At 36.7% G+C, this 15,771-nt stretch overlaps 1 protein-coding gene across 1 annotated transcript in view; it reads right to left on the minus strand.

The window, feature by feature from the left end:
- The window catches only part of LOC121388294 (AP-3 complex subunit beta-2-like), a 35,854-nt gene that overhangs the window by 4,566 nt on the left and 15,517 nt on the right, over positions 1-15,771 (minus strand). The window contains exons 14-22 of the mRNA XM_041519580.1: positions 15,499-15,551; positions 14,699-14,728; positions 9,996-10,163; positions 8,123-8,375; positions 6,898-7,125; positions 6,132-6,412; positions 5,453-5,528; positions 2,128-2,246; positions 1,186-1,374 (exon numbers count right to left, since the gene is read on the minus strand). Of these exons, the coding sequence (XP_041375514.1) occupies positions 1,186-1,374; positions 2,128-2,246; positions 5,453-5,528; positions 6,132-6,412; positions 6,898-7,125; positions 8,123-8,375; positions 9,996-10,163; positions 14,699-14,728; positions 15,499-15,551 (1,397 nt within the window). The remainder of the gene's footprint in view (positions 1-1,185; positions 1,375-2,127; positions 2,247-5,452; positions 5,529-6,131; positions 6,413-6,897; positions 7,126-8,122; positions 8,376-9,995; positions 10,164-14,698; positions 14,729-15,498; positions 15,552-15,771) is intronic.

The raw sequence follows: 15,771 nt of genomic DNA on the forward strand, positions 1-15,771 counted from the left end.
TAAACAGTGTTAAAGAGGTTTACCACAAAGACAATTAGTGAATTAAACAGTGTTAAAGAGGTTTACCACAAAGACAATTAGTGAATTAAACATTCTGTTAAAGAGGTTTACCACAAAGACAATTAGTGAATTAAACAGTGTTAAAGAGGTTTACCACAAAGATAATTAGTGAATTAAACATTCTGTTAAAGAGGTTTACCACAAAGACAATTAGTGAATTAAACATTGTGTTAAAGAGGTTTACCACAAAGACAATTAGTGAATTAAACAGTGTTAAAGAGGTTTACCACAAAGATAATTAGTGAATTAAACAGTGTTAAAGAGGTTTACCACAAAGATAATTAGTGAATTAAACAGTGTTAAAGAGGTTTACCACAAAGATAATTAGTGAATTAAACATTGTGTTAAAGAGGTTTACCACAAAGACAATTAGTGAATTAAACAGTGTTAAAGAGGTTTACCACAAAGACAATTAGTGAATTAAACATTCTGTTAAAGAGGTTTACCACAAAGACAATTAGTGAATTAAACAGTGTTAAAGAGGTTTACCACAAAGATAATTAGTGAATTAAACATTCTGTTAAAGAGGTTTACCACAAAGACAATTAGTGAATTAAACATTGTGTTAAAGAGGTTTACCACAAAGACAATTAGTGAATTAAACAGTGTTAAAGAGGTTTACCACAAAGATAATTAGTGAATTAAACAGTGTTAAAGAGGTTTACCACAAAGACAATTAGTGAATTAAACAGTGTTAAAGAGGTTTACCACAAAGACAATTAGTGAATTAAACATTTAATGTTGTGATCACATGTACCTCAAGATTATAAATACAAACAAGCATTTTAAATACAGATACAGATATTTTGGGATTCCATCTTATAATTTTTCACTACTGACCCAAAAACAAGATTCAAAGAAGCACAGAATCATGCTAAATTCACAGCCTGTTAAAATAATAATAAGATATAGGGTGACCCCAAAATTATATATTTCTTGAAAATCAAACTATCAGTGTTTATAATCAGACAAAGAAACCCTACGAGAATAGTCGATTGCATAGAAATCGATGAAATCATAAAGCTGACTTGTCACAATCCACTATTCTCATGGTGATTTTCATGGCTATTCTCGTATGATGCACACACATACTGCGGCATCGCCTTAAAGAACAAGACTCCTTACCTTGTCACCTATCCCTATAGCTTGTAGATTAGTTTCTCCCAGGTTTGTGAAAGACAGCTCTATAGACACCATCTTGGGAGAGAATATGGAGATCGTCCTTGTGAATTTGTAGCATACATTTAACCCGTTCCCTTTCATCCGGCTCAGGAGTTCATATGTCTTGGTTTTAACATTGACTGGCTGCACGGCCTAGAAAACAGAAAATAGAAAATACACCGAGAGAATTTAAACACACAGTAATACTTCATCAATACTGTCAACATGGATTGGATTGGAAATAATTTAATGTGCACGTTCAGAGCAAGCCTGTCTTGGGCACAAGTTCTAGCATGGGCCAGTTCTTTCGTCCAAGACATGAAGAGGTCAACATGATACAAAATTACCTTTTTATATAACACCTATCTAACAAAGGCATTTCTATCTCAACAAAAAATACATGCAATGGGAATTGGAGGTGTAGAACATGCAATGGGAAAGACAGAGAGACAGAGAGAGAGAGAGAGAGAGAGAGAGAGAGAGAGAGAGAGAGACAGAGAGAGAGACAGAGACAGAGAGAGACCATGAGAGAGACAGAAAGAGAGAGATACACAGAGAGAGACAGAGATAGAGAGAGAGACAAAGACAGAGACAGACAGACAAACAGAGAGACAAACACACACACACACAGAGAGAGAGAGAGAGAGAGAGAGAGAGAGAGAGAGAGAGAGAGAGAGAGAGAGAGAGACATATAGAGAGATACAGAGAGAGAGAGACAGATAAAGAGAGAGAGACAAACAGAGAAAGACAAACACACACAGAGAGAGAGATGGAGAGAAAGAGAGAGAGAGACATACATAGAGATACAGAGAGAAAGAGAGAGTGCAACAGAGATTTATCTCAAGACTAAGTGAGTGAATGTTGACTACACTATAATATCTCAATGAACCAAAGCCTACAACATACCAGGTTTCCCGACGCCACTGCCTGACTAATGGCTGTGTCACTCTTACTGCTGGTGAACGCGGTCGGAGTCAGCATGTTGCCAGGGGTAACGGGAACGCTTGTGCTGCTCGACAACCCCACTGTACAAAGAGGAAAGGAATGTTTTGGTAATGCCGAAGTAATATAACAAGAGAAACACAAATATTTTATTATACTGATATAATTAATTTGTTAAACAGACTGTCAAAATGAGTCTTAAAATCAGAGTATGACAAATATTTTAAAAAGCCACTAGCCACAGGGCTAGTGTGAAAACCACTAGCCCACCAAAATAAAGCACTAGCCCAAATTCCTGATCAATTATAACTGAATTTTTACGAGTATAAGAGTAAAATAAAACAAACACTTAAATCATGTTGTAACTTTCAGTTTTGTCGTGTCGTACGTTTGGTCTTTTGTCAAGTGTGATCCATCGTCATTGTCCCGTTTTCGCTTTTGCCCTCCCCCCGGAGAAAAATAATTGAGCAAACTCATGGTTGGTATCTAAACCCACTATCAAATTAATTAAATTTAAATGAGGGTACGACAATGTGACACACGGTAATAGATTGTTCAGTTTATTTGGTAGTGGGTTATACGTATGTATGTATGTATGTATGTATGTATGCCCACAAATGACTGTCGGGTCAGATGTCGGGAATTAACGTGCTTATATCAATTTAATGTTCAAGCATGCTCGTTGCGAGCACGATTTCTGACTAGGACCAGAAACTGTGCTCACAACGAGAGGGGTGGGGAAAGTGTTAGTAAAAAATATTTAAAAAATAAAAAAAAAAAAAAAAAAAAAAATTAAAAACGTTTATACATTTGATTAGATTAAAATACTAATTAATGGTTAAATAAACTTTATTTACAAGGAAGTTAAAAAGTGTTTATACAAAGGGTTAAAAAGGGTTTCTACAAATGATTACGTAAAAAGTAGAATATTGACAATAAAATATGTCTGGTTAATCTGGTATTTATGTCGGAGGAGAGTAGACGGGAAGGTCTGCCCCATTTTAATTCATTTCCCTAGGCCGTCCCGTCCACCACCTCCAGCATAATGGAAATGTTAAGAATTGGAAAGTGGAGATTGATGAATGATATCGCCATATTAACCATAACATGAACCCGCATAAAACTATGTGATTGGTGCTGTGATTTAACTTAAGTCAAAAGAGCTATCACCTAACTTTTAACATCCATTTAAAACAATGAGAAGGATAAAAAAAAAAGAGTAAATAATAAAATAACAATAAAACAATAATAATAAGAAAATAAAATAAGATTTTTTTTATTATTTTTTATTATAAACATGTCATAGTAGTAAATGAGTTATACATTTAGGACCTACTATTTATGTCGCCAGGAACGGTGATGCCAATTGCTCAAATACAGGGCATTACCCCGTGTCGGACAGATATCAAAAGAATAGAAAGAAAGAAAGAAGTGTTTTATTTAACGACGCACTCAACACATTTTATTTACGGTTATATGGCGTCAGACATATGGTTAAGGACCACATAGATTTTGAGAGGAAACCCGCTGTCGCCACTACATGAGCTACTCTTCCGATTTTGCAGCAAGGGATCTTTTATTTGCACTTCCCACAGGCAGGATAGCACAAACCATGGCCTTTGTTGAACCAGTTATGGATCACTGGTCGGTGCAAGTGGTTTACACCTACCCATTGAGCCTTGCGGAGCACTCACTCAGGGTTTGGAGTCGGTATCTGGATTAAAAATCCCATGCCTCGACTGGGGTCCGAACCCAGTACCTACCAGCCTGTAGACCGATGGCCTGCCACGACGCCACCGAGGCCGGTCAAAAAAATGGAACGACGCATTATCCAAACCGCTACAGGTAATACTAATAGGCCAAGCCGAGTCATTGCATGTGCGGTTACCATTACAGTAAATTGTTTTCCTGATTGCCGATAGCCACATGTAAGCGAAGTGTTAAATTAGAAAACAATAGGTAAATAAAACAATTACTGAAATTCAAAGCATGACTGGGGTTTACTTGATTGAGATTAACCTGTCGTCGCGATTGGTGATTTCCAAGTTCTTAGCCTAAAACATATGTGCGAGATTAACTACCACGTGACGTGTCCAACCAATCAAAACATGCATGTAATTAGACTTATTTCCTGTGCCAGAAACTTGAAAGGGAAAAGTAAACAATGCATGCTGTAACTGTGACGATGTAGAGATAGCAGAACAGAACTTTATTTTACTCAGGCCGCTATTCAGCGGCATATGAGGTACATTAACAATAATTATATGAATGTTACTGCAGTTTGCAGACGTACTTCAAGTGGATTATTATTATTATATACTGATTGCTTTGTTGATATTATTCGATGACAAACGTCACAATCAAATTTATTAAACGAAATTTCAGCCGAGAGAAAAAAGAAAACCCACGATCGAGCGATAAGGAGGGGGGTGGGGACCACTAGCCCTGCGGGCTAGTGTTTTTGCATTTCTCACTAGCCCGAACTTAAAAACCACTAGCCACGGGCGTCGGGCTAGCGGATTTGTCGAACTCTGAAAATGTTCACAAAACACTGGCAATTATATTTACAGTTATATGGCGTCGGACATATGGTTAAGGACCACACATATATCGAGAGAGGAAACCCGCTGTCGCCACTTCATGGGCTACTCTTTTCGATTAGCAGCAAGGGATCTTTTATATGCACCATCCACCGACAGGATAATACATGCCACAGCCTTTGATATACCAGTCGTGGTGCACTGGCTGGAGCTCTGAGGTAAGAGTGTTAAATGTCCATATAGGTAAATCAATCAATCAAGGTTAAGAAATCATACACTTGCAGTATTTCTCGTTGACTACAAACAATAACATGAGCCTTTGCTTTACGGCTACTGCACCTCAGCCTGTATCAGTGGATCTGTTGTGTACAGTCCAAATGCCCATCCATTGTGAATGATCATTCACACCTTGTATAATGAAATCAATGTTTGTCAGCGGTGCTTTCACTGGAGGTCCATCATCTGGACCCTGCCATCAATGACCATTCAGCTTGTGTAAGAAATTCAATATTTACCAGTGTCTTTTACTAGGTGTCAACTGTACACTCCCAGAGACCTGTACACTCCCAGAGACCTGTACACTCCCAGAGACCTGTACACCCCCAGAGACCTGTACACCCCCAGAGACCTGTACACTCCCAGAGACCTGTACACTCCCAGAGAACTGTACACTCCCAGAGACCTACGGACGGAATGACCAGTATGAATCTGATATCAGCTAGACCGGACATGGATAAATTTCAACTTACAGTCATCAAGATCTAGAAGTAGATTTGCCTCATCTCTCGCCTTCTTTTCCTTGGGTTCTTTGCTTGTTTTAGACTCCTGAAAACATGCACATGAATAAAGCATGCCATTGTAACAAGTAAATAATCATGTATGTATACAAACAGCTTTCTTGCAGTATGCTTCGATATGGTTGTAATTAATATAATATTACGTTTTATTAATGATCAGTTAGATTCATGATTGTGAAAACATCAACAGCATATGCTTAGATATATACGGTACACATCATATTCTGTCTGTATTTAGTCATTTATACTTGAAGCAGATGTATTATACACATCATTTTCCATCTGCAGTTAAAAAGTTTCAATAAAAGAAGTGTCTTAGCAATACACACAATTTAAAATAAATGCATAGTGATTACTTTTTGTAAATTTTGCTCCAAATGTTTTGATGAGGCTAAAAATAAACTGCGTACTTCTGGGAACATGTCAGAAAAATTCTGATATGGCAGGTCAGCTTTTAAAAATACTTTTTTATTATTACATCCACCCCTACGTGATCTAGATAAAATATTATGCATGTACTCGTTTTACCTACATATTAACAAAAAAGGCCTTTTAAATAAATGGTCAGCCTGTTTCCTAGGTAAGGCCAGACTCTCAGACAAACACTTATTTTTTTAATTTTAAGTCTGACTTTGATATCTTGTACTACTGCTATAAACATGCCCACAATGTTAACAAACCTTAACAGGTTTCTTCTTCTTTTCAATAACATGCACCTCTTCCACGCTGCTGTCACTCTCCTCCTCACTCTCTTCATCGTCGTCATCGTCAGAGTCAGATTCATCGACCTCGTCATTGTCGCGTCGGACTTCAAAACTTTGCCCGACGCCTCGGAGCCCTCGTCCGATTCTTCTTCTTCATCCGAACTGTCCACTTCACCAGACGACTCCTCGTCTTCACTCTCAGACTCATCTGAAGTAAATATACATACTGAACATTACAGAGTCAACTCATTAAACAGCCAGAGAGAGAGAGAGAGAGAGAGAGAGAGAGAGAGAGAGAGAGAGAGAGAGAAAACGAGAGGAAGAGAGAGGGGGAGGGACAGACAGAGAGAATCAGAGACACGGATAAACAGAAACAGCTATTTCTATGAGCATACATGTATGATAAGAGAGAGAGAGAGAGAGAGAGAGAGAGAGAGAGAGAGAGAGAGAGAGAGAGAGAGCGAGCAAGAAAGAGGTTGGGATAGAGGGACAGAGATACAAATAGACAGAAACACAGAAAGATATTTGTTTCCGAAGATGCTAACAGCTTAGAGAATTTATTAATTTAATGCTTATTCTGGCTATTTTCTCTTTAGAATTCAGGAGCCAGTGATCTTCTGAAGCCTATGACATGCACAAATATGCATAATATTATGCCTGCCAAATGCATTTTTTTAACACAACAAGACTTGCCTTCCTCGCTCGATTCATCCTCCGAGTAGAACGACTTCAGATCAGCCGTTTTCTTCTTGCCAGCACCCGCCCGCTGCCTGACCTCGTCAACACTTGCTGTGACAGGTTCCGACACATTGCGAACCGTCGTGTCAGGGGCGACCTCAGGCCACTCAGGCAGCTCCTGGTAACCATGGGCACGGGCGTTGATCAGGTGAGACAGAGTGCCCAGCTGATACTGGTCGATATCTGGGAGGATATTAAATATGAAGGGTGGGTATTAACTTCCTGCAAATTACTGATCAGTAATATCTACTTCTATTTCAAAATAATTTAATTTGCAACCCTGGCATTCAAGAAAGTTGCCACAGCTAAAAAAAATAGCCTTCATGACATTTTCCACGGCAGTTTTGCTGTTTAAGTGTAAGAGAGAAGTTTAATTTGTCAGTATTACAAAAATAAATAATTAAGAAAAGTGATACTATAGAAAATTAAACGTTCCATTGCAAAATAAATGCAATGGAAAACTGAAAACACTATGGAAGTCTCTATGACATTGCCGGACAAAGTGTTGACTTGTTTGTGAAACCACTTTCAAAGTATGGCCTGTCAATAGCGACATACATGTAAGGTAAATAGTTTTACCCAACCCTCCCACTTCATTCATTGGTCATAATTTACATAATTATATACCTGCAAAAAGTAATATGAATATATACGGAAAGGAGGTGGTAAAATACAACTGATGACCGTTACGGAAAGGAGGTGGTAAAATATAACTGATGATCGTTACGGAAAGGAGGTGGTAAAATACAACTGACGATGGAAATGTGGATAGGGTCTGGTAATTTTCACGACATTGTTTTTAGTGTGTACAGATTTGGACTATATAGTCCTAAAAATTAACAGGTCTTGTGTTAATAATTAAAAACATTTGAACTAATCTGATGTCTGGTTCATCTTACCTTTAAACTTTGATTCTAGAACAGGAGCCGGCTTGGTAGCAAGGAATATTTTCTTGGCATATTTTGCCAACACATAAACCTTCTCTCCCCACATTAGCAGTATTAGTTTGATATCAGGCCTGGTGTTTATAAAACTTTTAGAGTCTAGACTCATGACTTTAACACAGTTTTAGACTCTAATGCCATGGCAAGGCCGTACAAACTGCATGCATGTGACGTCATTAGAGATCATCGAGACTACACTCTAAAACTTGATAAGCTCGGGCCTAGGTCCATCTTACCGTTAAACCTTGATTCGAGAACAGGAGCCGGTTTAGTAGCGAGGAATATTTTCTTGGCATACTTAGCCAACACACAACCCTTCTCTCCTGGTAAGACGAGCTGGCGTAGGAATCTGGAGCGGTCACGGATGTCGTAGTTCTGGTCGTACTTGGCCAGGTTGAGCACGTACTGACAGAGAAGTTTCGTCTGTTTCGGGTTTGTGATGCACAGCTTGGCCGACAGGTTCAAAACCTGCAGCTTCACTATGTCCTCCTGAACAAAACAGATTATAGCATATAAAAGAAAGGAATGTGCATTGTTTAGTGAGGAGCATTTTTAGTGTTAAACATCTATAAGATGCTACACTTGGTCTAGAGTGTGAGACAAATGAAAGGAATGTTTAAAGGAACTTCAGTACATTGTTTATTTAGTGGCATTTTGAGTGTAAGATCCTACACTTGGTCTAGAGTGTGAGAGAAATAAAAGGAATGTTTAAAGGAACTTCAGTATATTGTTTATTTAGTGGCATTTTGAGTGTAAGATCCTACACTTGGTCTAGAGTGTGAGAGAAATAAAAGGAATGTTTAAAGGAACTTCAGTATATTGTTTATTTAGTGGCATTTTGAGTGTAAGATCCTACACTTGGTCTAGAGTGTGAGAGAAATAAAAGGAATGTTTAAAGGAACTTCAGTATATTGTTTATTTAGTGGCATTTTGAGTGTCAACTATCTGCAAGATGCTTCACTTGGTCTCTAATGTGAGAGAAAGGAAAGGAATGGATCCAATGAGGATAGATTATACAACCCATCAAATTTTAGGTGAACACTGTAGCACCAACTTCCATCCTAAACACTGATTTCACACAATTCTTGATTACACACAACTGTGTATGGATAGTGTACTGTACTATTAGGTTAATCATTATGTGAGTGGTTATAAAAATTTAAAGTCGTAAGTCCGGACCCAGACTTGACTAACATCAGCACATGACAATTACATGTTATTTCAATGGTGTTGCATCACCTTAAAGTCCCCTATGTTTACTAAAGAGTCTGTCCCAACTTTGTTGCCACTGTTAAAACATTGCCGACTAACGAAGATGCTTTAATGTCTAAAATTGCAACAAATATCAGTGAAGTACTGTCTGTTAAATGTGTTTCTGATTGTTCTAGTGTTTGTACTACATTATGTAGGTCAAACTTCTTTTTCTTTTTTGTTTTCATATGTACGAAATTATAGAGAGACCAAATCCAGTTTGGGCTACTTAGACGACTAGAAACACATTGAATATACAGACACTGATATTCTAAAAAAAAAAAAAAAAAAAGCAAACAAATTTATATATATATATATGTTTGGTGTGTAATTTAATTGTTGAAATATTTTATCAGTGAAAAACATTTCACAATGGCCACAAACTCAGGACAGTCTGTTTAAAGCTGTAAGTCTGGACTTTGTGTCTAATATACCGGCCTCAGTGGCGTCGTGGTTAGGCCATCAGTCTACAGGCTGGTAGATACTGGGTTCGGATTCCAGTCGAGGCATGGGATTTTTAATCCAGATACCGACTCCAAACCCTGAGCGAGTGCTCCGCAAGGCTCAATGGGTAGGTGTAAAACCACTTGCACCAACCAGTGATCCATAACTGGTTCAACAAAGGCCATGGTTTGTGCTATCCTGCCTGTGGGAAGCGCAAATAAAAGATCCCTTTCTGCTTGTCGTAAACAGAGTATCCTATGTGGCGACAGCGGGTTTCCTCTAAAAAGTGTCAGAATGACCATATGTTTGACATCCAATAGCCGATGATAAGATAAAAAATCAATGTGCTCTAGTGGCGTCATTAAATAAAACAAACAAACAAATTGTGTCTAATAAGAGTTGGACAGAAGTTACCTCAGTTATGAAAGTCTTTGCCATCTTCCTCAAGACGTCGGGGGCGATTTTGGGCACTCTCTCACTGTACTCGCCGATGAGCCACAAGATGCTGGCCCGCGCCATGGGCACCGTGATCTGTTCTACCATCTTCGCCATGTGGGTGATGATCGCTCGGTGTTCCGTGGGCTGAAACGTCATCACACAAACACCATTTCATTTTATTACAGATAGTTGAATCATTTTCTGTGAGTACCTTAAAGTTTGTAAGCTATCACACTGAATCATAATGAACTTAGTTTTTTAAATCTCAAATCAATGAAACTGCTAAATAGAGAATCGATACATGTAGTTAATGACATAGAATATTTACTCTATTCTGTGAAGATAAGAATGGGACATTTTCCATTCGGCACAAAAAGGATAAAGCTGACATCTTCCATCATTAACTAGCTATTATTTTTATCCTGGAATGCATAAAAAAAATTAAGGGAAAAATTTACATTTGTGTAATTTCACCTACATTGTACAATGAACTAGAAGCCAAATGAATATAATGTATGTCTGTATGTGACATCAAAGTGATAATCTGCTGGTGTACATTTATGTATTTGCTTTAATCAGTCATCTTAATGGGCCAATAGAAACAGTGGTTGCAGGATAAATAATGCTACACTTGTATTGAAAGGTCAGAATACACAATTCTATCGGCCTTCAAGGAGAGCTATTATTCTCGCTCCCCGTCACATCCCCGAGGTCTGAAAGTAATTTTAATGTCTCCTTAGCATGTAGGGGTGGAATGTAGCTGAGTTAGTTGAGTGCTCGCTTGAAGTGCTTGTGTCACAGGATCAAACCACCTCGGTGGATCCATTCAACTGATTGGGTTTTTTTTCTCATTCCAAACAGTGCACCACAACTAGTCAAAGACTGTGGTATGTGTTTTCCTGTCTTTGAGAAAGTGCATCAAAAAGATCCCTTGCTGCATTAGGAAAAATGTAGCGGGTTTCCTCATGTCAGAATTACCAAATGTCTGACATCCAATAGCAAATACTTAATTAATCAATGTGCTCTAGTGGTGTTGTTAAATAAAACAAATTTTAACTGTTTTCCTTAGAATGTATAATTTACATGCTATCAGTATGGTAATCTCATAAATGACTACCCATCATCTACGTCAGGGTAGCAATTAGTCACCCTCCTCAATTTTGTTTACATTGAGGTCTGATATACAAAACATACATGTATACCTGCTACACTATTCAGTGGTGGGAACATGATCATAATTAAATCCTAAATTAATGCATCATTCATCTTCTATGCTTGTTTTCAATCCTGTACCAACTGTAGACAAATCATGTGGAAGTTGTTGGACATTTAGAGCATACTGTTAACTTGGACTCCAAGGATACATCATCAACCTCAATAACTTAAGTCTACAATCTTGTGTATACATGTACATGTACTTTTATTAGTTAAGCTTTTAGAATAAGTAATTATAAGCTATTAAATGAGCTTCCATTTTGTATCATGTTTATGTCCTGAGGGAAATAATTTTCAGTTGTCACAAGCTTTAGCGAGTGACAATGAAAATTATCTCACGAGGGACATAAACATGATTCAAAATGGTAGCGAGTTTAATATCCTATTTATTACCCATAATCGATCTTAATTTATATCACTAAACTCGTTTGGTTGGCGTTCCTGTAAGGTTGTAGTGTGCCAATCAACGACATCCATCGTGTGACGTCAAAGCATTACAACCTACTTGGCGTTCTTGTGGGATATATCACTTTGACCATATGGGTATGTAGCTTTTAAAATGCAGTGGTGAAGCTAGGTCAGGTAAAACGTATTAAATCCCTATTATTGCTCAAAATAAAAACATGTACAGGGCACCTAAATTGTTTTAAAAGTGTAACATTCTATTTTACAAATGTCCAAAACCTGGTCATAAACACTGATTGTGAAAACAAATATTTAAGTGTATTAAAACAGTAATAATTGTGTTTGCGTTTTGCATTACTAAAGGACAAATATCTGTAAGAATGGGAGGTATAAAATTGTAACATGTAAAACCACAAATTTGGAAGTCAAAACAAAGAATCCCAAAACAACTTTACTCAACTGACATAAATGCCTGCAGTTAAGATACTAAAAGCATTAACACAAAACACTGCCCAAAACTAACATACCAAAATCCAAAGCAATAGTCAGTGTTAAATTGTTAACAAAATGTAACTTAGTTATTAAGAGTTCAAAATGAACTATTGTATCATATTGGAACAAAACCAAATCCCTCCATTATATCCTTAAAACGTTTCCTGTTTATATTTGAAATATCATAAAATATGTATCACAGATAAACCAATAGCTAATTGACATTTTTTATTCATTAAAAACTTAAACAAACATGGGTTCAGATAGTACATCGATTTGGGATGTAGCTCAGTGGTAAGGTGCGCTTGGTCTAGGATCAATCCTCGTCGGTGGGCCCATTGGGCTATCTCTCGTTCCAGCCAGTGCACCACAATTGGAATCTCAAAGGCTGTGGTACATGTATGTGCTATCCTGCCTGTGGGATGGTGCATATAAAAGATCTCTTGCTACTAATGGCAAAAAAAAAACACACACCCAAATGTCTGACATCCAATAGCCGATGCTTAATAAATCAACATGCTATAGTGGTGTCGTTAAACAAAACAAACTTTATCTTTAACCGTGCTCCTAGATTATATGTATATATTAAATCTATGTGACAAAATAATTAACATTTTCAAAAACTGTATCTTAATGGTATAGTGGTTAAGCCATCGGACTTAAGGCTGTTAAGTAATGAGTTCACCTTCCAGGACTGGCTCCCACCCAGAACAATTTTAACAACTCATCAGATAGGTGTGTGGCCACTACACTGACTTCTCTCCCACTAACAACTATCCACTAACTCCATGTTCTGGAAAGAGAGCTCAGATAGCCGAGGTGCATGCCCAGAACAGCATGCTTGAACCTTAATTGAAGCATGAAAATAAGTTAAAATGAAATTACCTCCCTTAGGGGACAGGATATAATATATAACTCTATAGCAGAGTACTTTTCTGAGGTCATACAGTTCATAGATGTAAGACTGATTACCCTCCATGGACCCATCCCCCACCCCATAGCTAATATATTATGGCTGCACCATATCCAGTCCTGTCTCTGGGAAAGTGATAGAAGATCTGGCGACATTAAAAAATATTGTAAACTGACTGCGAGTGTGTTCTGTATGGTGATTGGTTAATTATATTCTTTTTGTGGGATCAAATAGACAATAACACCCAGAAAGCTAATGACATCATTAGCAACTGGGACAGGCGAATTGACGATTCAAGGGTCTTCAGTTACCTGTAGATTGTAGTCAAGTATTTTTTTCAAGAAATACCAAATATACAGTTAGTTCTGTAGAAAAACGATTCAGTTTACAATGGACATAACCATATGGACTTTTTAGATTTGTGGGTGTTGTTGTCTATTTGATCCTGCAAATGTCATTTTTGACCGACGGCAATACTGTTTATCTTGCATGAGTGAATTGATATTCACATCAATTCACGAGTGCAAGATAAATGGTATTGTAGAGTAGCGAGTTGGGTATTCCATTTATTACGCATTTTCAATATTTATCATTTTATGGAAGATTTCCGAACGATACTGTTGTTGAAAATAAGTTTGCATTGATAACAAGAGGCAGTGTTGTGTCATAGCTGTGACATACATATCGCTGATGATGTAAGTTTGTTGTTGGCATAACTTGCACAATGGAAATTATTCTTACACACAATCAACTGTCTACAGTGAAGCACTATTTATAACGTCAAAACATATTTAGGGGAAGAAATGAATTGTTGTCTTTTTCATGGAAATATCACCTTTCTTTGCCAACTTGTCTCTGCCCACATGGGCAATAAATGCTTTTCTGTAACCTCTAAACCATGTGTCAAAGTAATTGTGTGTCAGATACCAAAGAGCCAAAACTTGAAACGTGAAAATGTGTTGTTAAACAAACATTCATTTCATTCTGCCAAGGTTGATTAGAATGTAAATAAAAGCATGGAAATAGGTCACATTATGAAAACAAGCATTTTAAGAGCATTGCTAAAGAGATACATGTCCCCTACTGGGTCCAACAAATTTACGTATCTCCTAAGTTCTAGGGCCAAAAGTGGGCAAAATGCCATGGAAGTCAAACTTAATCTGTGACAATACATGATAAAGCTTTATAAAAAAAATTCAGCTCAATATCTTGAGGTATTGTGAAAACGTTTCTGGAAAACAAATGTTCATATCTCCCAAGTTCAAGGGCCATAACTGTCAAAAATGGGTAAATCACTATAATGATTACAGAAGTCAAACTTGATCTGGAACAGTACATGGTAAAGCTAGATACAAAATTTCAGCTCGATATTTTGAGGCATTGTGAAAAAAAGTCTGGAAAACTATATGTGGGACAGACCGACAGACCGACAAATAGAAAGACTGACAGACGTAAGGACGGAGACGAAACTTATAGTCCCCTCCGGTTGGACCAGCCGGCGATTAATAATCATCATCAATACTAGAAGAACAGATTTAGTTGTTAGAAACATTATGGTATGAGTTGTAACAACCACAGACCTCGTTGTTAAACAGGACTAAAACTATTACATGCTACCAGCACCAAATGTCCGACACCACAGACTACATCTTACATCTTTTTTTCGTTTTACTCGGGAGCGTGGCTAAAATGGGGAAAAGTCAACTATAAGCTCAGTCATTTGTAGAAGATAAAGAGATGTTATTAATGTACAGAACAGATACTATAATTAAACAGACTTGTTAGTCAAAACTGTTCATTTCTATGCTATAGCGTTAAATAGAGCAAACTATTTTTAACTACATTTTAATATTTGAAAAGAACTGATAAATTACTACTATTGATGGAATTGTTTATGAGTCATTTGGAGCAAAGATATGTGTTGAAGTAAATGCTAAAATGTTTTTCCTGTTGGAAATGGTCTAAAATAGGGATCGTGTTGTGAAGGTTTGTTAATATCATTTTGGTTTATCACAAGATAACAATGCTATCATGCAAAGTTTAAATAACTTCATCAATTTTTTTTTTTAAATATAAAATATAAAATGATGATCAAAAGAAACTATCATTCAGTTTCTGAAATAGTAAAAAACGACACAAAACACATTTTGATGGAAATGTTATATTTCAAAATTATAATAATTTGGCGAGATCTTTTGATCAACAGTATATTATATAATAAATCAAACACCTAATGAAAGATTTTACTGCATTGCATATTGTCTGTCAGAAATAATTTCTGAACTATATAATTATGCCAAATTTCTAACATAACTGTTTTGTCATGTTTTAACCTCACAAGCAGTTTTAATATAATATTTTTCATCTACAATTAAAAAAATCAAAAATCAAAGTAATTATATGAATGTTAAAGATTAGATCTTAGTGTTTGTTTAAATTTGTAAATATTCTTACCCGCATCTGCAGTAGTTTTTTTATGACCACCACACTTTCGGCAACTACACTTTCTGTAATAGAAAACAAACAGGAGAATGTCTGTTAATGTTCGCTAATGTTAGTGTAAGTCATGCTAAGAAAATCAACAAAAGTACTTATTGGTTTTGACCTTTTTAAACCTATATATATATTTTAATATATATATATATATATATATTATTTTTTTTTTTTTTTTTTTTTTTTTTTTTTTTTTTTTTTTTTAAAGCTATTATGGGTATAAAAAACAATTCA

Source organism: Gigantopelta aegis, chromosome 2, assembly GCF_016097555.1.
Source record: "Gigantopelta aegis isolate Gae_Host chromosome 2, Gae_host_genome, whole genome shotgun sequence".
Taxonomy (NCBI): domain Eukaryota; kingdom Metazoa; phylum Mollusca; class Gastropoda; order Neomphalida; family Peltospiridae; genus Gigantopelta; species Gigantopelta aegis.